The sequence below is a fragment of the Ambystoma mexicanum genome, chromosome 2q, assembly GCF_040938575.1.
Source record: "Ambystoma mexicanum isolate Mex_15411 chromosome 2q, UKY_AmexF1_1, whole genome shotgun sequence".
In the NCBI taxonomy this organism is placed as follows: domain Eukaryota; kingdom Metazoa; phylum Chordata; class Amphibia; order Caudata; family Ambystomatidae; genus Ambystoma; species Ambystoma mexicanum.
This window is the reverse complement of record NC_090924.1, coordinates 344,068,178-344,095,434: the sequence shown is the minus strand read 5'-3', so window position 1 is coordinate 344,095,434 and position 27,257 is coordinate 344,068,178. Positions and strand designations below refer to the sequence as shown.

Here is a 27,257-nt window from a genome sequence, read left to right as displayed (position 1 = left end):
ACTAAAGATCACCCCCTGAAGGTGATACATTGATTGGTGATGAACTAAACCTAATACAACAAAGTCACTAAGCTCAAATAGAAATATAAGAAAATGTCTTGCATCAAGAAATACATTTTGCATGGATTATAGCAACCAATTTTCTTTCTTGCAGTTGTATGCCAGTTAGACGTTTTGAGACATTATACATAGCAGCGACCGCTTCACCCACGTCCCCTGGAAAAGACGTAAAGTGATCATGGAGAGGTTTATTACAAGAACCCCAGCTAAACCAAAGCAGAGTTCCCATGTGCCTGACGAAGCAGTTGTAGCAATTTCGAGCTCCACAGTTGCATCAATCTGCCAGGCACAATGCGTGGAAAGTATACCAGATGCGCCTACAGTCATTGATGTTGGCAGCAGCAATGTGACACAAGAATGCTGCCCAAACATGAGTGATTCGAATGGTTTTAAGTCCCAGCAGGGCCGCACTTTTCAAAGGAAATGGTTAGAAACGTATAATTGGCTTAAATATGATGAGTCTGTTCAAAAAATGTTCTGTAAGGTATGTCAGTCTGCTGATGAAAAGGGCGTGCCATTGCCAAAAAGTAGCCGTGATAAGGATGCCTGGAATGCTTTTGTTAAACATGGCTTTAATAATTTTAAGAAGGCCATAGAGAGATGTAACGGCCATCAGACTTCAAATCTTCATCGGGCGGCTGCAGTGGTGCTAGTATCTGTGGAAAGGGGTACAAATGTTGTAGCAGCTCTGTCGTTGGGCCACCTCAAGCAGATGAGGGATAACAGAAGTGCGCTGTTGAATATCTTGACCACATTGTTGGCTTTAGCTCGGCAAGGTCTTGCAATTCGGGGCCATACTGATGAGGATTCTAATTTAAATGCAATTCTGTCGCTTCGTGGCAGAGATGTCCCAGAACTTCAAACTTGGCTTCAAAGAACAGAATACAAATGGATGTCGCATGACATAGTAAATGAAATGCTGGCAATTATGTCACATAATTTGCTCCGTGGCCTAATGAAAGAGATTCATGATGCAAAATTCTTTTCGATTATTTTGGATGAGACTGCTGATGTGTCAATAAAAGAGCAGGTCTCTGTAGTCTTTCGTATTGGGCTTTTATCAAACGTCTAGCACTACATCACAAACTCTGTTTGCCATTTTAAAAGATGTTCTCCTGAGGTTTGGCTATGATATGGAAAACTGTCGGGGGCAGTGTTATGATGGTGCTTCCAATATGGCTGGACATCGACATGGTTTGCAGACATTGGTGCAGGAGGTGGCACCACGAGCTATTTATGTGCACTGCTTTGCACACAATCTGAATTTAGTAGTTCAGGATGCAGCTATGGGCACTGCCAAGTTCAGGGATCTGTTGGTTTTTGTAAGGGAATTGATTGGGTTAATTCGAAATTCCCCAAAACGGCTTGCTTGTTTTGAACGTTGTCAAGAAGAAGGGAGTGTCAAACTGCTTCCATTCTGCCCTACCCGATGGACCGTTCGAGCAAAATCTTTGAAGACTGTACTAGCTAACTACAGTTCTGAAATTGAATTTCTGGGACTTGCAGCCGGTGACCACAATGAAGCGGGAGCAAAAGCCCATGGGTTGCACTTGCAGCTCCATAAACTCGAAACCTATCTAGGTCTTAATCTTCTGTACTTGGTATTTTCCCGTGTTGAAACTGTGAACACTGCTCTACAGAAGGTCAATTTAAGGTTCCATGAAGCAGCGGTTATGATTGAAAACCTTAAGACCATAGTTGCACAACTGCGTGAGGGATTTGAAGACTTCTTCTCAAAAACCACATCAGCGGCCAATGATTTAGATGTGGAACTAGAGGAACATTTTGTGCAAAGAAGGGCCAGGAAAATCCCACGGCGCCTGGATGAAGGGTCAGTTCCTCATGTTTTTGAGTCTCCCAAAGACCTCTATAGACAAGGTTATTATGAACTCATGGACCTTACATTGGTAGCTTTGTCAGAACGTTTCAATACAACTGCATGTGACCATATGGTTAACATTGAACAATTTGTTACAGGGAATGCCTCCAGTGATTATGTCATGAATTTTTATAAGACTGACTTCCATGAATGCAATCTAGAGTTGCATAGAAATATGTTCCTTGAACTTATACAGAGGGATAAGACTCCGGTTATGTGTTTTCAGGATGTCTTTGACTTGTTCCAAGGTGAAAGGGGTCGTCCTATGCGCAATTTGTTCCCAGAACTGGCACGACTGCTTCAAATTGCAGTAACCATCCCTGTATCCTCTTGTTCTTCGGAGCGTTCATTTTCATGCCTTCGGCGCATCAAAACCTACCTGAGGGCTACAATGGGCCAAGCTCGATTAAATGCTGTTGCTTTGCTGCATGGACACAAAGATGAAGCTGCACATCTGGATGTTGAGGCCATTGCAGATGAATTTATTCAACGAACTGTTGTCCGTAAAAATACATTTAGCCTGGGGAAGGTGCTGCAATAAAAACAGTTCACCTGTTCTCCTCTACAGCAGCACTTGCTTGGTAGTTTTTAATGGGTAAACGTCTTTACTTCTCGTTTCCCTTGAATTGGGAACTTTTTTTGTGGTGGTGGTACTCCACCTTGCAGCTGTACCTTCTGTTTAGCAATCATTTCATTCTCCCATGTTGCTCTGCCTTTTGAGGGAGGGCTACTACAACCTGGATGATTATAGAGGGGTGGAGTAGGGGCAGTGATAGCTTACTGGAATGCAACTTGAAGGCTTAAATCTCCTTCTTTCTTGACTTTAGTATATGCAGTACATGCTAGCCAATGTTTCCACTGTTCTGCACTGCGCACGACCCCACCCCTGCGCGCCGTTGCACCAAGTTGGCGTCAATATGCAAATTTTCGGTCATGGCCAGTGATGTCACTTCCTGTATTTGAGCCCCCCCCCCCGGGAAATTCATAAGTCGGCTCCCCTGCCCTTAGCCGACCTCAAGCCCCCACCCCGCCCCAGCAACGCCTCACCCACGGTAATAGTATTCGGCAGCAGTGCCCTGCGGCAGTCTATTGAAAGGCCTGCCCCAGTAAGAGTTCAGAAGTTAATAGAAGGGGACTGTCTCACTGGCAGCAATATACTTGCCATGAAGCAAAATACCGACGAGGCATGTGCCATGCCAGCAAGCACGTTCCACGGCGTAATATCAAGTGCCACTACTGTCTATTCCAAGGACTAACATGTGCTGTGCAAAGGCTATCAATGCCACACCCTGTGTGCCATTAAATCATTTGGCAGCTCGGTCTGTAGCAGGATTTTGAAATACCGGAAAAAACTGTGCGGTGCATTCAACTCCCAGCCAGGATGTACACGAGAAAAGATGTCAGCGAGGGCTGCAAGATGCCAACAGCGTGTGTGTCATGACCTAAAAGACCAGCACGGGATGTGCCATCCACTGACATGCTAGCACAGCCTGTGCCAAGACGAGCGAGCACTGTGCCCGCTTGCACAATGCCAGCCAGGTCTGTGCCAGGATGAGTCACACACCTCTAAGATCTGTTGCGTGCAGAGCAAGTCCAGGTGCCAAGGTCAGTGTCGGGAATAGAAGCCGCGGATTAGTCTCTTGATACAATAGTGACCCCCCAATCCAATGAAAAGGCCAGCGAGGCGTGTGCTCGGAATAACATATCAGGCAAGGGTCCGTACCGTATGAATACATGTGTGGGATTTTCTAAAGCACAAACATGCCTAGGACCCAAGAGCGCGCTGTACGCAGGGAACGAACCCAGCAGTTACAAGGAAGGTGAGGGGAAGTGGAGGAGCTGGGATTGGCAGGGGGGCCGTGAGGGCAGAGCTCCATAGAGGGAGAAGCGGGCATGAGTGAAGCGCTCAGCGATTGGCCAGATGTTCTTTGAAGAGTAGGATATTAAGGTTCTTCCTAAAGTGTAAAATGGAGGGGGCCAGTCTCATCTGTGCTGGTAACTTGTCCCAGAGACAGGGGGTGTAGCAGGAACCAGCATGTTTACTATGTTTCTCCTCTTTTGCAGCTCTAAGTTGAAATTCTGGCGATGTTGTGACCTCTCGGTGTGCTCTGTTCTCCGGAGATGGGGAGTTAGTCAACCTGGCACAGCAGGGTTTGAGTTGTGCCAGCTTTGTAGGCGATGCAGTCAGTCTTGAAGGTGATGCATGCTTGAAGTGGGAAGCACTGCACCTCCCCTTGAGGATGGGGATGTGGTGGTTGAATTCACTTACTCCTGCAATGAGGCGCGCTGCAGCATGTTACGCGGCCCCCGGAGTGGCCAAGGCCACACATGGGACTCCTGCAGTAGGGTGCTGCCACTCTCCAGGTTTTCCTTGAATCAGAATGCCAGTAGGTTTGTGCCATTCATTGAAACATCAGCAAGGTTTGTGCTATGAGTTTACATGTCAGCAAAACGATGCATGAATTAACATGGCAGGCACATGTCTGTGTTGCATTCTACAATACCAGAAGGCCTTGGCCATGATTTCAGTACCAGCAAGGCATTGGCCATGATTTGAATTCCAGCGAGGAAAATTCAAGCGATTGAAAATGCAGTAGGACCTTTGCCACAAAGGCACATGGCAGCAAATGATGCGACTCCCTTGAGTGTGCCTCCTGTGTGGTGTTGCTGGGCATGCACCCATAGGCACTAGCTATCCACTGCCAATGTAGCTGCAAGGATGCGCCCCTCTTGAGATTGTTCTCCTCCCCCAGTTAATGTTCACACGAGGGCAGACACCAGGCTAACTAGGTGTCACAGTTTTGCAGTTGAGCAATATGTTTACTACAGGACATTAATGTGTGCCTTTCTCCGTTTACACATTAGCTGCTGGAAGTCTCTTTTGCTGAGTAAAACAGCACGAGGTTGCCCTGAAGGTGTGGGATGGAAAGGGGGGCTATGATCAGCTTGGGACCCAGAACCTAAAATTCCAGATGATGCATTTAAAGCAGGAAGTACACAGGTTTCTGTGCTGGTCACGACACTTATTAGGACAATAGTTAGACACCTAAGCCTTCACAGTCCCAGGGGCCTTGCGTTACAGGGCTGTAAGAATTGATTCTTTTTTGCAAAAGAAGCTCTTGAAGGAAATTATTGACTTGTACTAACATTGAAAAGGGGTTCTTTTTAAACTTTTACAATGTTTCTAACAACCATTTCCAGCAATGTGTCTAACCATTTTCTAGTCATAATAAAAATGTTACACGTATCTCACAGAGCAAGTCACATTTTCAAAACCTAGAATAACCATCTAAATCATTTTCTGATAGAAGGTTATCATTCCAAGATGGACAATATAGTAAACCTCTACCGTATTGTTTTGAAATCCTACTATGAGACAAATAGATCCAATGAGGGTTCCGCGCTGCTTTGCATTAAGTCAAAGAACATTTAGAATATAAGAACAACCACAGACCTTTGCATTTGACAAATATGTCTTTGATGAAAGGGGTAAATGTTTAATCGATGAGTAGATCATAATCCTGGATTTGGTGCTCAGTTTATTTTTCACAACAATCAACCTAATATTCAATGTTTGCAACTATGAACCATATATACTGTTTCAGGCAGGCTCGTGGTTTGGGGTTTAAGAATAAAACAGCTGCAACATCTGTCACTCCATTTGGATTCTAGACCTGTCTTGCTTCTTGTTTTTGGAGAACTTTAGAAAAGGGGGGGCTAGGTAGCAATGTGAACATGCCCAGTCGCCAAGGCACAAACCTCCTTAGCAAGTTTTATATATATACTCTTTCCACTGAACTCTTATCAGTAAGGTGAGCCGCACTCTCCGTGGCCGCTAATAAAAGTCATGATCCACTTTTAGTTCTGAAACATTCTTCCTTTATTCATTTTAAAGTTCCAGAAACACGGACAAAATGGCAAAATGTAAAAAGGTTTTCAACATCAAAGTTTTGATGCTCCCATGGTGTGGCTTACTTGCCACTTGTTCACAACCAACTGCCCATTTCCCCAGTGCTCATTAAAATATCCGGTGAGTTTCACAAAAATAAAGATAGAGAGAGGACTATTGTTTTGCCCGAACACATTTTGTGTCTGTGTTCCTGGCGGCCATTACTGAACAGTTTTTGCTGAATAGTATTTTGCATTGGTATTTTACCCTTGTAAACATACATTATTGGACTTTGTTGTCACCACTACTTAAATGTTGTGTTTACACATGGTCGTTAAAGTGCTTAGTGCGTTAACATAAGGCCAATGTTGACCACATGATGCCTTACACATGCTCAATACCTAATATCGCATGAAAAGTGACACGCTGAATAGTAATCATCGCACTTCCTTATTCATACCTACTGATCACATTATCTCGTCTATATATATATATATACCAATGTGTTTGTGTTATTTTGTAATATTTTCTGCAAAGAAACTGCGATTCGTTCTACAATTGCTCCCCTCAAGAATCAATTTGAGACCTAATTTTTGGAAGTGGTTTATATATAATCTATTGCTGTTCTGCAAGGTGTCATGTTTTTTTTTTTTAAAGTACCTCGTATCACAACTTTAAAGCAGATTTCTGTGCTGCCCGGCACCATGCTTTTGCACTGCATGCCATTTACATGCACGCTCGCATGCCTGCACATGAGTGCGTGGTAACGCCCGAGCTGATCAGTGATGTGGACTGAAGATTGCTTCCGCATTCCATTCATCTACACTTGATTGATTGATTGTTTATTTATTATGCACTTATACACAAGTGTTTCCAAGAGCAACCATGCATCGGAGGGGAGGACATAGGGAAGACAAGACAAACTATCTTAATATGCATGGTGCATTCAGATTATGCAGGTGAACAGAAATGGAAGTGTGTGGGGGCAATAGGGACACGTGCACCCAGTCCCGTCAGAACATGGGTTAAGTGCTGAAAGATACCACGCTCATGGGTTGTAACTGAAGTGCAGTAGTGCTGTGGCAAGTGCAAGGCACCGGGGCAAGTGCAGGAGACTGTTCAACGACTTGTCACTCCTCTGCTGTTTGCTTCCATTTCTCAAGCTTTAGAAGCTTATTCTGCAGACAGACTTTAAAACATGGCCTTTGTGCTGCTGCCAATATTCCATAGGGCCCCAGATAGGCAGAGCGTCTCCTGCTAGGGAACAAGCATCTGGTGCAGGTGGGGGCTTACTTTTCATTTTCACCACAAGATATCCCCTCTGGAATATGAGAACATGAGTGAGTAAAGCCAAGGTGCCAGAGCCCTTCATGTAGGGTTTGAGGAGGGGTCACTTTCAAGTGATTTAAAAAAATAATGATTGAAATGGTACATAGGACATTTTTAAAACAGATTCAAGCAAAACGTAGTATTTACATGCAGATCGGAACACCTGAGGCATTCTTACACTTCAGATGCCAAGTGTGGCAGGGAGAAGGGGAAGCAATTCTAGTGCGGCCTCCATCATGGATGTGACTGAAAAACAATGTTAGGGGCAGCGACCGAAAGAATACATACAATATGTGTATATTTTTAAGTGTAGATATATATCAGTGAAAAAACTTTAGGTATGTGAGCATTAAGGTGTACAATGGCTAAAGCTGAAGGCTAAGCCTAGTGGGCCCAAAGGAACTATGGCATAACAAAACTTTGAAATTCAGTGAAAAAACTTTAGTTAAGAGGGAGTTAAGGTGATCACAACAAACCCCTTGAAATTCAGCAGGTGTAGGAGGTGTAGAAGTGTTGGAAGTAATGAGCTTTTTACTTCAGTGCCCCCCTCTGATGCCCCATGATGTCTTTTTGCATCCCATTTTGAAGTCCCTTTTGTGATATCACGTATGTGCTCATGGGCTTTGCAACAGGGGGGACGCCGAGTTAAGGTGAGCGTACTATAGTTTCTTCGGGCACACTAGCCATGGACCTCCGCCATGGCCAGTGGCCACATACTTCATCTGTGACACTGTACATGTTGCACGAATGATCTTCAAAGAGGCTAGGTCACTGGCCATGGCTGGCTCCAGCCTACCTCCCAAGACCCATATCTATTCCCTAACCAGTTCAGTAGCCATAGCCTAAGTCCATGGCCATTGGCCTCTGGATCCATTGCCATTCAGCCATTTTCAGAGGCCCACTACCCATGGCCTTTGCCATAGCCCTTGACAACGGCCTTAGGCCATGCTGACTGTCCATTTTGCTCCAAATATTAAAAAACAAAGGGGCCTTTGCCTGCGTCCACTGTAAATGTTGCACCAATGATTTAAAAAGAAGGAAGCCCACAAAGCATGGCCTATGGCCATGCTCATTGACCCTGGCCTACTGGCCGTGGCTCATATCCCCTTACTAGTACCTGACCGGATCCCACTAGCCATAGCCATGGCCAACGGCCTCAGGGTCCACACCCCTCAAGCCTTTGTCAGTGGCCCACTAGCCGTGGCCTTCGACTGTCTCCACTGAATGTTTTGTACCAATTATTACAAAAGACACATATTCCCCTGCCTAGTGGATGTGTTAACACCTCTGCAGGTTAATAAGCCTATTGTCAAGTCCCAGTGGTCCATAGGCTATTGGTCATAGAACCTTGTCCCCTTCTTCCAATTTCCACAATAATTTCTCGCCCTTATTCCTTTACTGCCGTCCACTATTCCAGCGGATGTCATGCCCCGTAATCATTCCCGTGGTAAGGTAACATTTGCTGATTCCCACTGTAACCTGCTATTTGCCGATTCTTGCGGCAAGGGGAAAATGCTTGAAATGTCTTCTCTATCCTCACTGGAAGTCACTTTGTCTGCCCCTCCCCTTTTCTTGGCCGCCCCACTCTTCTCCCTTGTATTTTCATCCCTGACCCTCTCGCAATACCCACTTTCACGCTTTGATTTGTGGGATGCATTTTCTTTTCCCGAGGACGCCTTGCCGTGTTACTGCGATAATCTTCAAAAGATTCCTATGGGATTCCTCTAAAAATCAGAACATTTTATCCCCAAAAACGTGCTCCACAGACAAGCCCAAACTCCCCAACTGGACGTATGCTCCTCTTCCCCTCCCCATCTGTAGCCTGTTATGAATGCACCCCTTCTCCTGCTCTGAGCATCATTTTGAGCACTTCATTTTCTATTACTGTGGGAATCGCTCATATTGGGCATCAAAAAAAAAGATGGTCATTTTTCATTTCTGTAAATCCGTGAAGGCTGTCTGCCACAAAGCACCATGGGAGATATAAAACGTTTTCAGTAGTAGGGGGTCACCCCCCCCCCCCGCTCCATCGAATATTTTGAAAACTAGTGGACGGATTTACCCCAAATCTTCAAAAGATACATCTGCAATGCTTGGTGCCCAAGTTGCTGCAAAACCTTTCAGCGGTTTTTGCGCTACCGATGTTCAATCAAATCATTATTTCTCTATGGAAAAATGAATAGGACTAGGCCGAAAACAGTGTTTTATTTGTTTTCTGAACAATGTTTACACTTTTTAAGGAATTTTTCCCCAAATGTCCAGTTTAAATTGGCTCTGGGCAAACCTTTGTTTCAGCAAATGTCATCTACATCTGTGACAGCGAGTCAAAAGTCATTAGCATTAGAATTTTGGGAAGTCTATGTAAACTGGTTTCACCTTAACCGAAACCTCCACCTTATACTTTAATTTTCAAGTAGGGGTTAAACCCATGGAGTGGAGTCCTATGGAATCCACCTGTTTTTATTCCCTGATAATAGCATGCATATTACATAATAATCCATTGTAAATGATGTCTGCAAATAAAAGCATACATTTGAGGCAGCATTTGTATTTTGTTTTAAATGAGAAGTTACGGCAATTTTGCCTACTTGCTTTTAAACTCTGTTTGGTAAATGTTTACAATTGCAAACTGACCCAATTGGTGTTTTAATATACATTTAGAAAATAATTTTTCGGTACCCTACCTTTGTTTCGTTCCATATAATAATGTCCCCTCAAAAATATTGCCATGCGGAAAAATTGCATTTTTTTGTGGGGACATTATTACATAGAACATGTGGGGGACACCCCTGCAACTCCCAAACCCTTTTTTATTTTTCATGGGAAGCGGGCAACACCCCCGCAACCCCGCCTGCCTGTCCCTATATATATGGTCACCTATATAATGTCGCCACAACCTTTTCCCGGCGACATTATATATGGAAACCATATATATAGGGATATTATTACCCGAAACCCTTTGTTTGCATCTTATTTTACTGCATAATTACTGAGAAATTATCGCAAACCAACTTGCATTTGTGAAAAAACAAGATGTTCGTTTTTCAATTTCTGAAAGGCCTCAGTTGCTGAAATGCATCATGGTAGATGTATAAAAAGTTTTGGGAAATGTGGGCACCCACTTCTCCATCAAATTATTTAAAAAGTGCTGCACATGCTAATCGGTGCATGGCATTATTGACACAGGAAGAAGACATTTGTATGCTGGCTGTACCCAATCTATGCCAGCATGCTACTGTAGGAACACATAATCGTGCCAACTGTGCCCAATGTATGCCAGTATTGCCCCTGTAAATACATGTTCATGGCTGTGCCCTCTATATGCCATCATGCCACTGTAAGAACACAGTTTCATGATGGCTGTGCCCAATACATGCTATTATTGCCAATTTAAGAACTGATTTTTATGCTGACTTTGCGCAATGTATCCCAGTATTGCCAGTGTATAACAATTTCATACTGATTGTGCCCAATATAGGCCGACATGTCACTGTAAGAGCACACTTTCACGCTGCCGGTGACCAAAATATGCCAGTTTTGCTACTGCAAAAATACATTTTCCTGCTTGCTGTGACCAATATATCCAGCATGCCACTGCACAAATACAATGTAATGCTTGTTGTACATAATATATGCCAATGCTGGAACTGTAAAAACATTTTCATGCTGTCAGTGCTCTTACTAACCCACTCATCCTCCCTCTTCCTGCTTAAACAAGGTTACAAAATGGGAGTTAGTGGTAGCACTGTCAGACACTCTTCCCTGGCCAAACACACCAAACACATTGCATCACACATGCACACACACACACACACGCATGCATGCACACATACATGCATACACAAATGCACACACACACACACACATACATATGCACACACACACAGTGACTCACTAACTTGCATAAGCTCTCTCTCTCTATCTTTCCACACACTTTCACTTGCTTCCTCACACAAGCAAACACATACATCCACACTAACTCACTAACTTACACAAACTCTCTCTCACACTCACACATACACATACATGCACCGCACAAACGCATTTGTTCCCTCATTAAAGCAAGCACACACACACACACACACACACACACACACCCACACACACACACACACACACACACACATGCATGCACACAAATACACCCACCCAGAAGCGCACACAGGCACAGGGCAATTTATTTCAACACTGACCTTGGTTGGATTGCAGCAGTGATGGTGCCTCCTGTCTCCCACTAATCCGGTGGCACATGAGTGTTCAATGGCAGCGTGTAAGATGAGCTACCTCCCTTCACACATCCCACTTCCTGATTTAAAATCAGACCAGGTCTGGGGTCAGAATTCTGACCGGCCATGCCCCCCGTCCTGAGGGCGGCACCCTCGCCAACACCACAGTCTTTCTAATGTCCTGCAAAGTACTTAATTTAGGTCAAGGTCAGGCTACCATGTTTCAGCCTAGGGCCCTGGCCTGGGCCAAAACTCTGCTTGGTGACATGGATACTAGGATTTGCAAAGAATTGAAATATATTTAGATTCTTTCAAAAGGAACATTATCTGCACTTTTGAAAACAGTGTCTTTGCCTTATGGAGTGAACTGAAGACACTTGGTCCATAATGAAAATGAGTAAAGGATTTGCAGGATCCAGAGAGTCCTGAATGGTGGAGGGGCAGAGCCCGACTGCCCACAATGACCTGTGGCTGGTCAACTGTGGGTGGCTGGGTGCCACCCCTCCACTTCATTTTATCCTTCTGGACCCATCAAAACTCTTACTCATTTGCATTAAAGCAAAAGTGTCTTTCACTCACTCGATAATGCAAATCAACCATTTGCAAAAGTGTAGAGTCTTTGCACTTTCAAAGACTTCAAAAAGATTTTGAATCTTTGCAAATGCAAAGACTGGTTTTCTTGGCACCCTGTTTTGTGCATGGATTAGGGACTGGGTCTGCAAAACAGTTGCCTTTCTCTGATAAATGCTGTCACAAGGAGGGAGGAAGAGAACACTCAAACTTAGAAGGAAGCGCTTAGCTCAAGTTCATTGATAACCAAAAGAAGGATTGCAAATAGCTGGGAGGCAGCAGAACATTAGGCCCTCTTAGCAATGTTTTCAAAGTGTAAACAGCAGAGTCTCTCTTAAACCCCAAGATTCTACCCTGTAGTGTCGCATGTGTAAGTGTGATAATGAGCAACCCCTTCTACCGGGTAACGAGTATCCTCCTCTTTCTCAAGCTGCTCTGGTTCTCTGGCAGGAAGTTTATAAGATATGTCGCCCCCTTCCCGAACAATGCGTGCCTTTGAGGGAAACTCCTAGTGGATACACTCAACACAAAATAGCGAAAAATTATAAAGCAAAATGTTTCAGGACGGGATGAAATCAAACTTAGCGAAACCCACAGGTTTGATTGCTGATTTAGGGGTTGGTAAGTTTTCTCGTATAATCCACAAAAAGAAATCTGAGGATGCTCTAGAATGCTCACTGGATTTTCAAGTAAATATAAGAAGTTAGCACTAAGAGTGATCAATTATTGTATACTTTCTGAAAAGAACATGGTGCGTAGGTTATGTTTACGATGGTAATACTGGCATATTTAGCATATTTAGCACAGCCATCAGGATAGTGTGTTCTAAGTGTGACAATACTGATTATAGTACTGATTATACTACTAGTCCTCAAGTTCCACAACAAACTCAGCACCCGCTAACCTTAACAATCCACTTGCGCATGACTGTTTATGGGCCACTCCCTGACACCAAAATACTGAACTCTACACCTCTAAAATCCAACAAACTCATGTCAACTGCTTGCCAACACATTGTTGCACCACAAGCACACACAGTCTCCTCTCTGGACACAAATCCATTAGAGCTTCAAATCATAAAACACTTAGAAAGCTCAATTGCATGCAGAGGTCAGACAAATATAGGACAGAACCAGAATGAAAATGTGCTAATCTAGTGCCAATACCAGCATGTATTGGGCACAGACAGAATGAAATGTGTTCTTGCACTAGCCTAAAGCATATGAATGGGCACAGCCAGCATAAACCTGTGTTCTTACAGTGGCAATACTTGCATATTCTGGGCACAACCAGGATGAAAGTGTGTTTTACATTGACATGCTGGCATGTACTGGGCGCAAGCAAAATAGAAATGTTTTACAGTGGTAATACTGTCATATACTGGGAACAGCTAACATGAAAATATGCGCTTACAGTTGTGTGCTGGCATATATTGGGCAAAGCGAGCATGCACCTGTGTTCTTACAGAGATAACATTGGCATATACCGTTGGTCCCTGAAAGCATACAAATATGTTTTGTGGAGGAAGGCTGGCATATATTGTTTGGCATTGGCAGCATGAACATTTATTTTAAAGGACAATGCTGGCAAACATTATTGAGATAGGCCCTGTGAGTTTTCTTTGGACACAGACAGTATGAACATGTGTTGACCAGCCTTTCTGTGTACTATTGGTGTGGTGGCATCAGTGGAGGTGTTGATTTGTTCTCTTACAGAAAAGATTATCTCAGGCAATTAATCAAGCCTAAATATAAAAGACAAAAAGCAGGGGGCTCAAGCTTCCCCGTCGTGGCAGCTAACTACTGGAATGCCTTGCCAGTGCATATAAGGATAGATCCGTCTTTACTGTCATTCTGCAAAAAAACGAAAAACCTGGCTCTTCACACAGGACAGCTAGCAACACCCTTCTCTGGAGATACCTGCACCTTGCTTCTCTTGTAACCAAAGTCCTAAGATAAGTGATCTGCACAATGTGTAACCGCACGCTTAAACAGACTAAAACATGTAACCAATTTCCTAAGCCTGCAACCTTGGAGCCATACCCTTAAGCATGCCCTTTTACGACCTGCATAACTGTAACCAAATTCTTAAACCTGTTGAACTTGTAACCATACGCTTAAGCCGGCTAAAACCTTTACTCCAAAGCCTGCAACCTCTGTAACCATAATCATAAGTATGCATTACATACGACCTGCATAACTGTAACCAAATTCTTAAGTATGTTGAATATGTCACCTAAAGTATGTAACCAAATTCTCAAGATGTTTTCACGAAATGTGCCCAGTTGTCTGTGGGCTAGGTGCGCAATACAAATGTTATAATACAGAAATAAATTAACATACAACCTTTTATGCACAACCATGTATGCACATTAGTGTTGTGTTCATATGCCATGTGTGCACATATGATTTGCCAAGGGCACACCCAGCCAAACCACCAGGACCCCCGGGCACTGCATTCACATGCACTACAGGCTTTTAGGGCAATTTGCTGACATCTTATGCAGGTTATATCCTCACCTGCTAGATATAGCGATCCATATACATGGTAAAGCCACCCATGCTCTGGTGCTGCTCAAATATGCCAAATGCAGCCTGAAAAGCTGGAGCACTGCTTTTGTATACAAGGTAAAGTCTTCTGTGGTAGATAAAGCTATCATGTTACATGTTCAGATATCACCATTTGATGACTAGCAGTCTCAATTGCTTGTGTACTGAAATTTCACGCCAGATAAATCCTCATATTTCAATTATTTTCATCATATGTAAAATACAGACTCACAGGCCCATGTGCTGTTGTTATCACATGCAAAGATAAGTCTCAAATGCCCTAGTAATACTTGTTTGTGACACATAATGCCTCATATATCAGTCGGTCACCATATGCAAGGTGCAGTCTCACACGTCCAGGTGCAGCCATCAGATGTCAAATGCAGCCTAATATTCCCAGTAATGGCACCGTATTCCAGTTATGATTATTACAAGTAACATACAGCCTCACACGTCTAGGTTCTGCCATCAGATGTCAAATGCAGCCTAATATTCCCAGTAATGGCACCGTATTCCAGGTAGGATTATTACAAGTAACATACAGCCTCACACGTCCAGGTGCAGCCATCAGATGTCAAAGGCAGCCTAATATTCCCAGTAATGGCACCGTATTCCAGTTATGATTATTACAAGTAACATACAGCCTCACACGTCTAGGTTCTGCCATCAGATGTCAAATGCAGCCTAATATTCCCAGTAATGGCACCGTATTCCAGGTATGATTATTACAAGTAACATGCAGCCTCACACGTCTAGGTTCTGCCATCAGATGTCAAATGCAGCCTAATATTCCCAGTAATGGCACCGTATTCCAGGTAGGATTATTACAAGTAACATACAGCCTCACACGTCCAGGTGCAGCCATCAGATGTCAAATGCAGCCTAATATTCCCAGTAATGGCACCGTATTCCAGTTATGATTATTACAAGTAACATGCAGCCTCACACGTCCAGGTTCTGCCATCAGATGTCAAATGCAGCCTAATATTCCCAGTAATGGCACCGTATTCCAGGTATGATTATTACAAGTAACATACAGCCTCACACGTCTAGGTTCTGCCATCAGATGTCAAATGCAGCCTAATATTCCCAGTAATGGCACCGTATTCCAGGTATGATTATTACAAGTAACATGCAGCCTCACACGTCCAGGTGCAGCCATCAGATGTCAAATGCAGCCTAATATTCCCAGTAATGGCACCGTATTCCAGGTAGGATTATTACAAGTAACATACAGCCTCACACGTCTAGGTTCTGCCATCAGATGTCAAATGCAGCCTAATATTCCCAGTAATGGCACCGTATTCCAGGTATGATTATTACAAGTACCATGCAGCCTCACACGTCTAGGTTCTGCCATCATATGTCAAGTGCTTCTTCAATGTCCCCGTACTGACATCAATTAGAAAATGCCAATTTTCTGAAGCAAATGTTGTGCTTTCGAACAGATTTGCGCACCACGAATGCATTGCTCTCTGGTTCAGAACTAGATGTAAACTTCCAAGGGAGCCTATGGGGTGGCACCGTGGGGTAGATGACATGCCCTATTCTACTCAACCTATGCCAAAGAATACCTCAGATCGCCTGTGTAGTCACTGCATGTAACGAGGATGCATATTTAAATACAGTGATGGCACTGGAGATGGGGCTTCACTGGGGGAATGTGTGGGGGCATTCCCAATGTGCTGTAGGTGGAACTTTAGGGCCATCTTGAATGCATGAAATGAATGTGTGTGTTATTTTGGATTTTTGGGAGTAGGGAGTTTCAATGTGGGGGTGAGAACGAGGTGGTAGTAGCAGGCATAGTCAGACGGTGTCCAGGGCAGGCAAGGGATGGTGAGATTGGGAGCAGAGCTACATTGAAGGCTGTGACTTGGGGCACAGAAGGTGATGAAAGGAGCCAGGTACTTGGGTGATATTCCAAGAATATACTTTCAGACCAATAGCAGACATTTGCAGTGGGACCTCCAGCGCATCTAGAACGATCCAACATGGAAGCGGTGGGGACAGGTGGCTAAAGTGGAGGAAAGCTTGGAGGGGGTGTGAGTTGCAAAGTTGTCAATTTTGGCGAGAGATGAAAAAAAGTACAGGGAAGGCTCCAGAGTAGGCGATGTGAGTTTTTGTCCAGTGGTAGGTGAGAGGAGGGTGCATATTTTTGATGATCAAATGTCACGTACTTACCAGCCGGCTGCGTACGGTGGTCCTCCTGTGGGCTGCTGGTTGTCCCGCACCCCACACAGTACTCCTTCCCTGGTCACCAGCTGTTTTGAGCCAGTTGCAGCGACCCTTCCCTGGACTACAAAGGATGCCGTACCGGAAGCGAGCATGCCAGCATCTCTCCTGCAGTCACAGATGGCAACGCGCATGCAGGTTGCCATGGCGCCTCCAGGACGCTGTCAATGCTTGGATCGTCAATGGCACGGCAACACTATCATGTTATTATTCCTTATCAGATGACCTACCAGGTAGCCTTCTGACATTATTTAAACGCTCAGCTTTTGAACAACTTTGCTTCTCAGCTGTTCTTTCTGGTGACATTTGTTTCTGTATTTGTTTTCTAACCTCTTGGCTTCTGGACTTTTGGCTCTGGCATTTTTTGGGGATTGCGGCTGTTTTTTCCCTGTTGGTTGTGGTGAACTGGCTATTTTTCTGGATATTGGATTACTTGGATTTTGACCCTGGATCTTTGTTTTGAACCTCTCTTGGATTTTCCATGGATTTTTGGAACTTTGGACATTGGACCCTCTGGAACTGTTTTCTCCCTGGAACTTTGGTGAGACTGTAAAAACTGGATACTGTCATCTACCTAGCTCGCGCTCTTGTGCCGTTCGTGTTACGTTTGCCTCATATTGGATTGGTGGACAACGCCCAGCAGGATTTCATCACTTCAAGGCTTGCCTATTCCTGGATCAGAGTTGTTATGTATACAAGGGTGTTACAAGAATATGTAGTTAAAGATCTGTGTAACTAATTCCCTGTTCTTCTTCTAGCTGCCAAGTGCCTGGCAGTGCTGTATCCTGTCTCACCTTTTGTCCCAATTTCTTGCCAGGGATTTTCTTTGTTCTGCCCTGACTGGTATTTGGAGAAGAAGGTATAAGTTCATCTGGGACCTCAGTTTATGACATCAAGAGGTTGATGCTGGCAGTAGAACCAGTAAAGGTGATACATTGTTGGAAGTATTAGAGCTCTGTCAAAGAAGACCCCCTAGATTGCACGCATGGAGGGAGGTGGTGAGGATGTTAGAGGGAAAGTATATAGGTGAGAGGAGGGATGGGGCACGGGGATAGATGATTTCACTTTTAGAAGTGCTGACCGTAAGATCAGTGGCCACTGATGGATGGCCGAGAGACCATCAGCGATTTTCGTGAAGAGGATTAGGGTGAAGGCAGGAAAAGAGCCGTGAGTTATTTGCAAAGAGGTGGAAAGAAAAATCAAAGGTAGAAATGAGCTACAGAGAGAGGATGTATACCGGGTGAGGACTAGTGGGGCCAGATTGAAGCCTTGTTGGTCTCTTTTGGGAGTGGTGTGGCACCAGAGTAGGGTGACAAGACATTAAGGTTTGTTGTACTGTCCTGGAATTAAACCCTCACTGACAGCATCCTCACTTGGTCTTTTTAAAACCTTGTCCCAGGTTTTGGCAACAGGATCAGGGCGAGCATGAGCATTGGCGTCAGAAGTGGGGCACAAGCTAACCCTTCCATCGTCTGGCCGGCTCTAGATGCTCTCTGGATGTAGGATCATAATCCATGTCCTAATGTCAGATAGCAGAGTCAGGGGAGATTGCCCCCCTCAGATTCTCAGGATTGAAAAACACAGGTATGCGCTATCTATTCCTGTTGCCTGGCTTTTGTGCAGCTAGCTAGCAGGACAGTGCCCTCCAGCAGCCTTTATCAAAGGACTCCTTCCCTAACTTTATCTAGATCCCGGCTCCTCTCTAACATCACTACAGCAATGCTTCATGTACTCTTCAGCAGCCACCGGTGTTGGCTCATTCTAGCTCCACCCTTGCTGCAGCACCAACTCTTTGCGATCATAGAGCACCTGGCCCTAGCCCTTTTGAGTCATAGCTCAGGGGCAACGTGCTCGCCTTGGTAGCAAGCTGACACGAGCAACACAGGTTCGATCCCCAGGTCCGCGCATAGAAACCTCTGGGTGTTAAGCGTGTCATAAATAACCTATCATATCATAACAGCAGCTGTTAAGTCGTACTCTCATGTTTGCGCCCTGTCTCATTGTTTGAAAATCTGTGAACCCTGCAGCAGACATCTTAATGTGCCTGGGGATGGAGATGGTTCTATCAGAGCGGTTAAAGGCATTCCCAGTGAGTGTAGGGTCTTGGACACTGGCGTTAGAGAGGATTAGATGGATAACAAGAGTAATCCCCAGGGTTAAAGGTGACGGACAGGCCAAGGAGAAGATAAATGGAGTCGATCTTAAGGCGTGTGGCAGGTATTCAGAAAGTTGAAGACATCGGTCAGGGCTTTTTCTGGGCAGTGCTGGCTGTTGAGCAAGGATTGAAGTCGGTTGCACAGTCCGTGTGTTTCCAAGTTACTGGTGATCATGTTGAACACCATACACTCCAGGATTTTACAGTACTGGAAGAGTAGGGGAACAGGGTGGCAGCTAGTCAAAGCGTTTGAATCAGCAAAGGGCTTCTTGAGGAAATGTAGTGCATTGACTACATTGAGGCAAGCGTGGAAGGTTCCAGTTGAAAGGGGGAGGTTGGCAACAGAGGAGAGGAAGGAGCTGGTGATAGGTGCAATATGTTGAATGGCTGTGGAGCCAGTGTGCCCAATGGCACGCATGGCAGATTGGCTGTCCAATGAATGGGAGCCAACTGAGTGGGTGAGACAGGGAGAAGGACCAAAGGCAGAATAGAGTGAGGTGATGGGGCGGTGAGGAGAAGTTGGGGCTACTCAGGCTTTCACTGATCTTAGATGAGAAGCAGAGGGCAAAGGGCCTCATTATGAGGTCGGCAGTGTGGGAAAAACGGAAGGAGAAATGAGGCAGTAATTCCATTATTACCACCGCATTCCTGCAACTGTTGAGCTACGAGATTGGTGGTAGGGGTTCCGATTTGCCTCCAGAAAAAAAAACTGCAGATAAATCTGACCCCTCCTAATGTCATTTTTCAGTGGAATTTTCCACAGCCGAACTACTGCCGGTGGTAGTTCTGTCAAAAACCCCATGGAGTCCTATGGACTCCGAAAATGGAGATTTACACCGCCATGTCACCACTTGTAATCCTGTGGTAAACCCACAAGACCAAGTGGCATTAACGGTAATCAATTCTAGCAGTAGTTTGGCAGGAATACCGCCAAACTGCTATCAAACTCGTAATGAGGGCCAAAGTCCTTAGCAGAGAGGGAGGAGGAAATAGATTGTGATGTGAGAGAAGCCAGCGTGGTGTGGAGGAGAGTTTGTGAGGGGTGCGACTAGAGGTAGAAAATGATCTTAGGGAAGTAGTTGAATTTATTGGCATTCAGGGCCTCAGCTGAGAGGGCATTCCTGTAGGCATTTCAGAGTGGAGGGGAACACGATTTGCCCGAGCTTTGCAGGTGTAGGTGCATGTCGTTCCTAAGATGGTGAATTTTGTATGGGGTCCACGGCTGCAGAAGTGGAAGAAGGAAAAGTGCTGGCTTGCTAATGGTTCCCAAACAGGGAGCTGGGTGCCCGGTTGGCATCACAAAAGGCCTTCTCAATGGAGGAGACCAGAGGTAGAGAGAGCAAGGAGGGAGGATGTGACGCCATAGCCAGCTAAGGGGCCAGGGAGTAGTAGGCTTACAATTTTATTTGGAAATAGAAGAGGTGGACTGGAAGGAGAGGGGAGGGGCAGTGGTCAGATGGGGAAGAGTCAAAATAAAGCTTGGTTTACGTACAGGAATTTGATTTTAAAACAAGGTCAAGAGAGAAGCCTTGAGCCTGAGTTGTCAGCCTGCAGAGGAATGTCAGATAGAAGCAAATAGAGCTGAAGTTGGTGGGAGGACAATATTTTCAGGAGGCTGAAGACTCCCACGAGAATGATAGTGAGTAACATAACATAACATAACAGGTGTATTTGTAGAGTGCACATTCATCTCCAGAGGGGCATCTTGGCTCTATTGACAGATAACAGATGTTTTATTGTTACCCAACCTAAAGGTACTCATTTTGTCGACCTAGCAAGAATGAAAGGCTGAGTGCACCAGCCAGGATACACACCTGTGCCCATGAGGCCAAACACAGGCCCCTGTAGTGGATGCATTAGTTCACTGAGCCACAGACCCGGCTATCAGTAGTAGTGTTGTAGAGTAGTGAGTCAAGATGGCATTCATGGTTATGGAAGATAGAGCTGAGGGAGTAAGGGGGGGCGTTCATCTGGGGATGGTGCGAGTGGTCTGGTGGCAATATGCTCAATAGAGAGTGGGAAGAGGGTCAAAGAGCTAGGCTTTGCTGATCATTAAGCAAACCCTGCCTCCTTTGTTGCCTGCATGTGGACAGTGAATGGAGGTGGCAGGGTTGGTGTATGGGGCAGCAACTGTGATGGTGTCATAGGGCAATTGAGGTTTCCTGGACACCCATGACTGCAAGGTCAAGGATAGGGGAACCAAATAACTCAGAGAGAAAGGATACTTTTTACAGAGAGATTGGGCATTCCATAATACAAGAGTAAACGTAGTGTTGAGTAAAGGGGTGGCTTAGCACCAACTATTTCTCCTCTCAAAGATAACCCCCCCTCATGCACAGTGGAAGCAATTGTTTTCTCCCTCTTTGACTGGGTGATGATGTCCACAATGTCAACCTCAACTATGTCAGCGACTTCTGCCAAGGCTGTTTTTCATACTGATCTCTAGTCAGAGCAAATCAAATTTGCCCCCCCGTACCCAATCTCTTAATGATTTCCATTGATGGCCCGTACAAGTTCATATACAATTCTACTCACTATTCATAATCTACAAACGACTTCACCTCTTGCAAACTGGCCTAACTCAATGAAAACCTACCACATCTTCGTGCTCATGCAAAAGGCAGGGATCCAGCATAATTATAATGCTGGTGAAAATCCAAATGTCTAACAAGGATACAACACAGAAGATAAGAGAAGCCTTCACACTCTGTGCTACCAACCACAACTGAGCTCTCTACACATTCCACCTAAGACTTGCCTCCTCTCTATATTACTTCAGCAAAGAACACACAACCCGCCTCTCCATCCTCCTCTTTCCTGTAGTCCTTCCCTTTCCATCTACCAGCAAAGAGCGCACTTTTATAACATCCCCCCGGATCTGCATGAACATCCTAGCCTGCACCTGTAACTCAAGATATCTCAGGGAAGTAATCCCCTCCCAGTGCTATGTAAAGTGCTTTGCCATCTTCCAGGGTGTGTGGTATATGAACACCCCCAATAAAATATATGATATCTCTCCTAGTAGGTCTCCTCACCAGTCCTAGGTGGTTTCATCAACCACATCTACCGCGACTACTTCTGCCGGTGTGTGTTGGGTGCCCCCAATATGCCCTCTCTTCCACTCTGCTCCAGCCACCGCTCATTACCTACCAGGCATAGACATATATGTCTGTTGGTCTGACGGCCAACAGGAGTCGAACTAAAGGCAGTGGAGGTTAGCCTTCGCCCCTATGAACTCCACCCAAGAGCCAACACCCCATAATACTAGTGCATCGCTTACCACCTGATAACACATCCTCAGACTAAGGCCTCATCACGAGTTGGGCGGTAACGCCGGCAGTATTACCACCGGTGGTATTAGCCCTACCGCCAAACCCCCCGGCGCTATTAGCGCCGGATCACGGGTTTGGCAGTAATGGAATTCCCCATTCCCCACTGAGCCCATTCGGGAATGTCCCATTCCCCATTGGGCTCAATGGGGAATTTTTGCGCTTTTACCACCGGCGGATTTCCCGCCGGCAGTAATAGTGAGAATTTTTGGTGGATTTCCGCTCAGCTCAGAGCTGGGGAGAAATCCGCCGAAGCCCTGATTTGGCGGACCATTAAATCCGGTGGTAATAGCGCGACCCCCGGATTTAAAGGTTACCGCCAAACTCGTGATGAGGCAATCATGACTGCTCCGGTTTGAGAGCTCACCCTTCACAGACGAAGATCATACCACCTCCCCCAATATGACGACAAAGGTTAAATCGGGGGTGCCTATAGTATGTCGATTTCCTGACAGCTCTTCTCACCTCTAGAATTTTAGCAATCTTGTTGCTGTTCTTAAGCTCCGAAGACGCCTGGTGAATACACTCGTAGCTGGCCTTGATCTCCTCCATCTTCTCATGGAAAGTGGTCTTAAAGTGGAGGCTGCGTAGCCTCATTTTGTACTCTGGGACTGACAACATCTGAAAACCAGAAGAAAGAAGATCGTCTTTCACACTATTTGGACTCACCGCTTTCAATCTAGAGGTATACGGAGCACGGGGCTCCAAGGAGGTTTCCCATGATGGACCTAATGGCTGGAAACATTGGTGTTAATAAGGCAGCTGGCCGGTGCATGATCCATAGCTTGTGTTGTGAATGTGCACAGTGCAGAATGCTACGCCTTTGAACCAATGATCTGGTACTCTGTATGTAGACTACCAAAAATTCAGATCTTTTCGATTAACCCAGTAGGCTGTTTGATTTTGGATGTAAATGCTTTGAACTATAGTCAATTTTTATAGCCCTCCTTAAAGTTTCACTTGTTTGCATCCAGATATTAGGATAGCAATTTCTACAATGCGCTTCAGAAATACAGAATTAATACAATACAAGGACTGGAGCCAGGGGGACCCGCATGGACCACAGGTATGTAACCATAGGCCGCGTGCTAGGCATCAAAACAACTGGGGCTTCACCTGCAGCACAAACTGGTCGGGCTCGCTCAGCTTGCTGGGGCTGTCCTGGTACTGCCCGTACCGCTGGGCCTCGTCCTCATCGGGGGCGTAGAGCAGCAGTTGCTTTAAGTGGGACGGCTCCAGGCGCTCACTCTCCATCGTCATCAGCAGGCGTCGCAGCTCCTGGTGGGAGAGTTTCAGGTGTGCGATAAGGATGGCTGTGGAGGGAAGGGCACGTGTGAAGAGGTCATTGCCACCATGTATTGTTATGTGTACAGGCATCCATGGGGAATAACACCAGTTGCAAGCAATCATGATTACAAAGAGGTAGCAGTGATATGAGGTCATGCGGCAAAGGTTAGATGAAGTCTATGCATGGAAGAAAAAGCACCACATCAAAAGAGGTAAAGACAGGGAGAAGGAGAGAATGCACTCCCCCACAGTGAATGTGAGGTGGGGGCACAGGGCGGGGTGTCCTGCTGTGTGTATTTATTTATCCGAATGCATAGAACGGCACTATGCACAGAAATTAATTTATTTTTATTTGCATTTATAAAGCGCCCAAATAGCCCAGAGGCATCGTGGCGCTGTTACAAGGAATCAGCTTAGTTATATTTGCACATACATGTGGTTAGCTATGCAGGATGTGTTACATGGGTGATAGTGCAGCACAGGGTTACATATTGAGCAGCATATTATTTCACAGCACATACTTACAGCTGCTTATAGTCTACAAACATAAATGTCTCGGCCAGGGGCCTTGATAGCGATATGTGTGAGGCTTTTAGGCAAACAGTCTAGTTTTGATGGCTTTGCGAAAAGCAAGGTGTGAAGGTTCAGATCGGAGGGCATGTGGGAGGTAGTTCTGTTGCCTGGCGGCAATGAAAGGGAAGCTGGCACCCCCTCCTCTGGCTTGATAAATGATAATGATAACAGTCCTATATGATAAAAGAGAGGCAATTAACATGAAGCTCTGAGGAGATCTCTGAGCGGGGCTTTTTAAGAAGAGCAGAAATAGGAAAGAGAAGGAGCACAGCGGGAAGACAAGGCATTCTAAAGTTTAGGGGAGCAAAGTGAAAAAGGGGCAAAATCAGCTCTGAGCACAGGGAAGACATGGAACATTTCAATGAAGAGAGCGAAAGGACAAAGAGTGCAGTGAGGAGAATACAAAGAAAAAAAGACAAAATGAGGTGCAAGCATATAAAAATAGTAGTGGAAACAAAGATTTGCGGGGGGGGGAGCCAACAGACGGCAGTGAGACAAGAAGACATGAGAATGGGGGAGGGAGCGTAAGCAGAGAGAGCCAGGAGAAGTGAAGAATAGTAATCAAGGGAGACCATCAGGATGAGAGTGAACGTTTTGGTCCCAGAGAAGGCAAGAAAAGGGGGGATTTTGCGAGTAGTATTACGCTGCAAGTGATAGGAACGAGGGAGCTTTGAATTCATAGAGCTGAGATGAAGAGAGCGGGTGAGAATCAATAGCTAGAAAGAGAAGAATGGAGTTGGTCAGAAAAGGTTGAGAATAAGCAGGTTTGGAGAATCATCTCCGAAAAATTGGCAGTGGAGACCAAATGAAAGAATAATAGAAGAGAGAGGAATGGTAAAGAGAGAGAATAATAAAGGACCAATGACTTAACCTTGTGGGACCCCCAAAGCTCAAGGGGAGACAACAAGGAGAGTCTGTGGCCCACAAAACAGAGCAGGAGTGATTGGAGATATAAGAAGAGAACCAGGAAAGGGCAGGACCAAATCTACCAAAAAAGGAAACAGAAGAGCAGAAAATGGAACAATCCTCTGTATCGAGAGCCAGAGCTAGAGGAATGAGAAGAGAAGATTGCGAGGAAGGAATGGAGGAATATGTACCATTCAAAAGGGCAATTGCTGTAGACCTGAGCTGGCTGTAAGCTGGACTGCAGTGGAGGCAGAAAAGAAGTGGAGTCCAGAGGCATTGCTAGGGGGGAGCTGAGGCAACTATAACCGTAGGACTTTTGGTTGTAGCCCCGGATAGAAGCACAGGGGCTACAACCAAAAGGCAAGCTAGCCCCGAGTCCCGACAGGCCCGACATTTTCGTAGCCTCGGATCCCTAGCAACACCCCTGGTCGAGTCAATGTAAGTAATGAGTTGAGAGTAGACAGTATGCTCAAGAAATGGACAGGAGAAGGGGGGAACGCGAGCCTAAAAGAGGGCAGAAACATAGACTCAGCAGAGAGAAGGGAAAAGGCAGAAACGTGAGAGTTAGAGAGCTATAGGAGAGCCCCAAGCAGTATCCGCAGGTGAGAACATTCTAGATCTTATCCTGAAAGAATGAAGGAGCGTTGAGCACTTGAAGCTTCACCGGACTATTTAGGGAAAAGGATTGGGGGGTTCCCTTGTTTTGAAGGTATGTTTTATGCTTTGCAATGTTTGAAACATGATGAATAGGCTGAAATTGATTGTTTTGGTTCCATTAACTTCGAGGGCACTTGACAAAGAGGTGTTGGCCTAGAAACATGTTGGGAATTCTTTGAATTAGGAGAAAAAAGCCTTTGCCACAGAATGAATATATCATTGAAAACCATGCAGCTTTTTAAAATTTATGGTGAAACGCTGGGCTATTTATTGGAACAAAGTGTGCTGAAATGACAGGCTACTCGGTATACGTATGCCATACATGGACCAGGAACACGGCAGGCACAGTATTTCATGTGTCAGGAACCCGCATCCCCGCTGCACTCCTACTCTCTTACTTACCCAGAAATGTTAACATTGTGTCCAGTACTAATACCGCAGAATGAGCCTCATTCCAGGTTTGGTGGTAAATTAGCAGCAAAACCGATTACCGTTATTGCCACTTGCTCCCTTTGATTTATCACCGGATTATGGGTGGTGGTGGCACAGTAATATTAGTACACATTTGTAGACTCCATGGGGATTTTTGTCAAATTTACCCCAGGCGGTAATTCTGCACGGTAAATCCAAAGATGTTTGACAGTAAGGTACATGATTTACCTCCAGTAAACTCATAGTACGCTGGTGACATAACATAGTGGTAACAAAATTACATCCACTTTGTCGTCACTTTTTACCATATTGCCGTACTCGTAATGAGGCCCAATGCTTTCTGCACCAAATACCACACAATGAGTACAAGTTCGGCGGTGTGGCCAAAAACAGAGGTACAGCAGTTGTACTGCATTACCTGTGCATTATCACACCACCAAACTACCGCTTTGGAGGTAAGGTGGAGGAAGAACCTCAAGCAGGTGATACCTCCGCTTTACAGCCAAAAAACGGCCAAATTGGTGGAATACCACCACTCCAATAAATGGGGAATAACACCGCCTACCACCACTTGTAATGTGATGGTAATTCTGACGAACCAAGTGGTGGTAACGGTAAATCTGTTTGGTGGTACCTCAGCAAATTTACCGCACAGATGCCACCAAACTTGCAGTGAGGCCCAATAATATATGGATCATACCTTGTTTTCAATTGTGATAATATCACGATTGGACCACAAGGGGGCAGTTATGTCATGGGTTTTGTTGATAAGGATAGTGGGTTGACAGACGGTGGCAATAGAACTAAGTACCTGTCCCAAAGCGGGTGGCGCAGAGGCTAATTTTCTTTTTTGGTAGAGAGGAGACGGGGTGGTAATGTGTGCTCCACGTGCCATGTCAGGAACAAGAGGAAGAATTTGTCTTTGAGCCAGACACACTATTTGAAACCTGTTTTTTGAGGAGCTGCCTTTTGATGTTCAAATGTATTCCACTGCAGTAAGATAATGAACCGCTCCCTGAAGCGATACGAAGGCTGCATGGGCATATTGCAAGAAACTTAAATAAATATTTTCAAAAAAGAGAATATTTGAAGTCCAACAAGGGGACATAAATACAGAACCACCGAAATCTCACTTGGAGTCCCAGCAAGTTGTGTACAAGAGGAAATGACGTGTTTTTTCGCAG

At 45.1% G+C, this 27,257-nt stretch overlaps 1 protein-coding gene across 2 annotated transcripts in view; it reads right to left on the bottom strand.

Moving 5' to 3' along the window:
* GRID2IP (Grid2 interacting protein) overlaps positions 1-27,257 on the bottom strand; it is an 837,949-nt gene that overhangs the window by 34,999 nt on the left and 775,693 nt on the right. For both annotated transcript variants that reach the window (XM_069647354.1, XM_069647355.1), the window contains 2 exons: positions 23,335-23,531; positions 22,684-22,839 (listed from right to left, as the gene is read on the bottom strand). In XM_069647354.1, the coding sequence (XP_069503455.1) occupies positions 22,684-22,839; positions 23,335-23,531 (353 nt within the window). The remainder of the gene's footprint in view (positions 1-22,683; positions 22,840-23,334; positions 23,532-27,257) is intronic.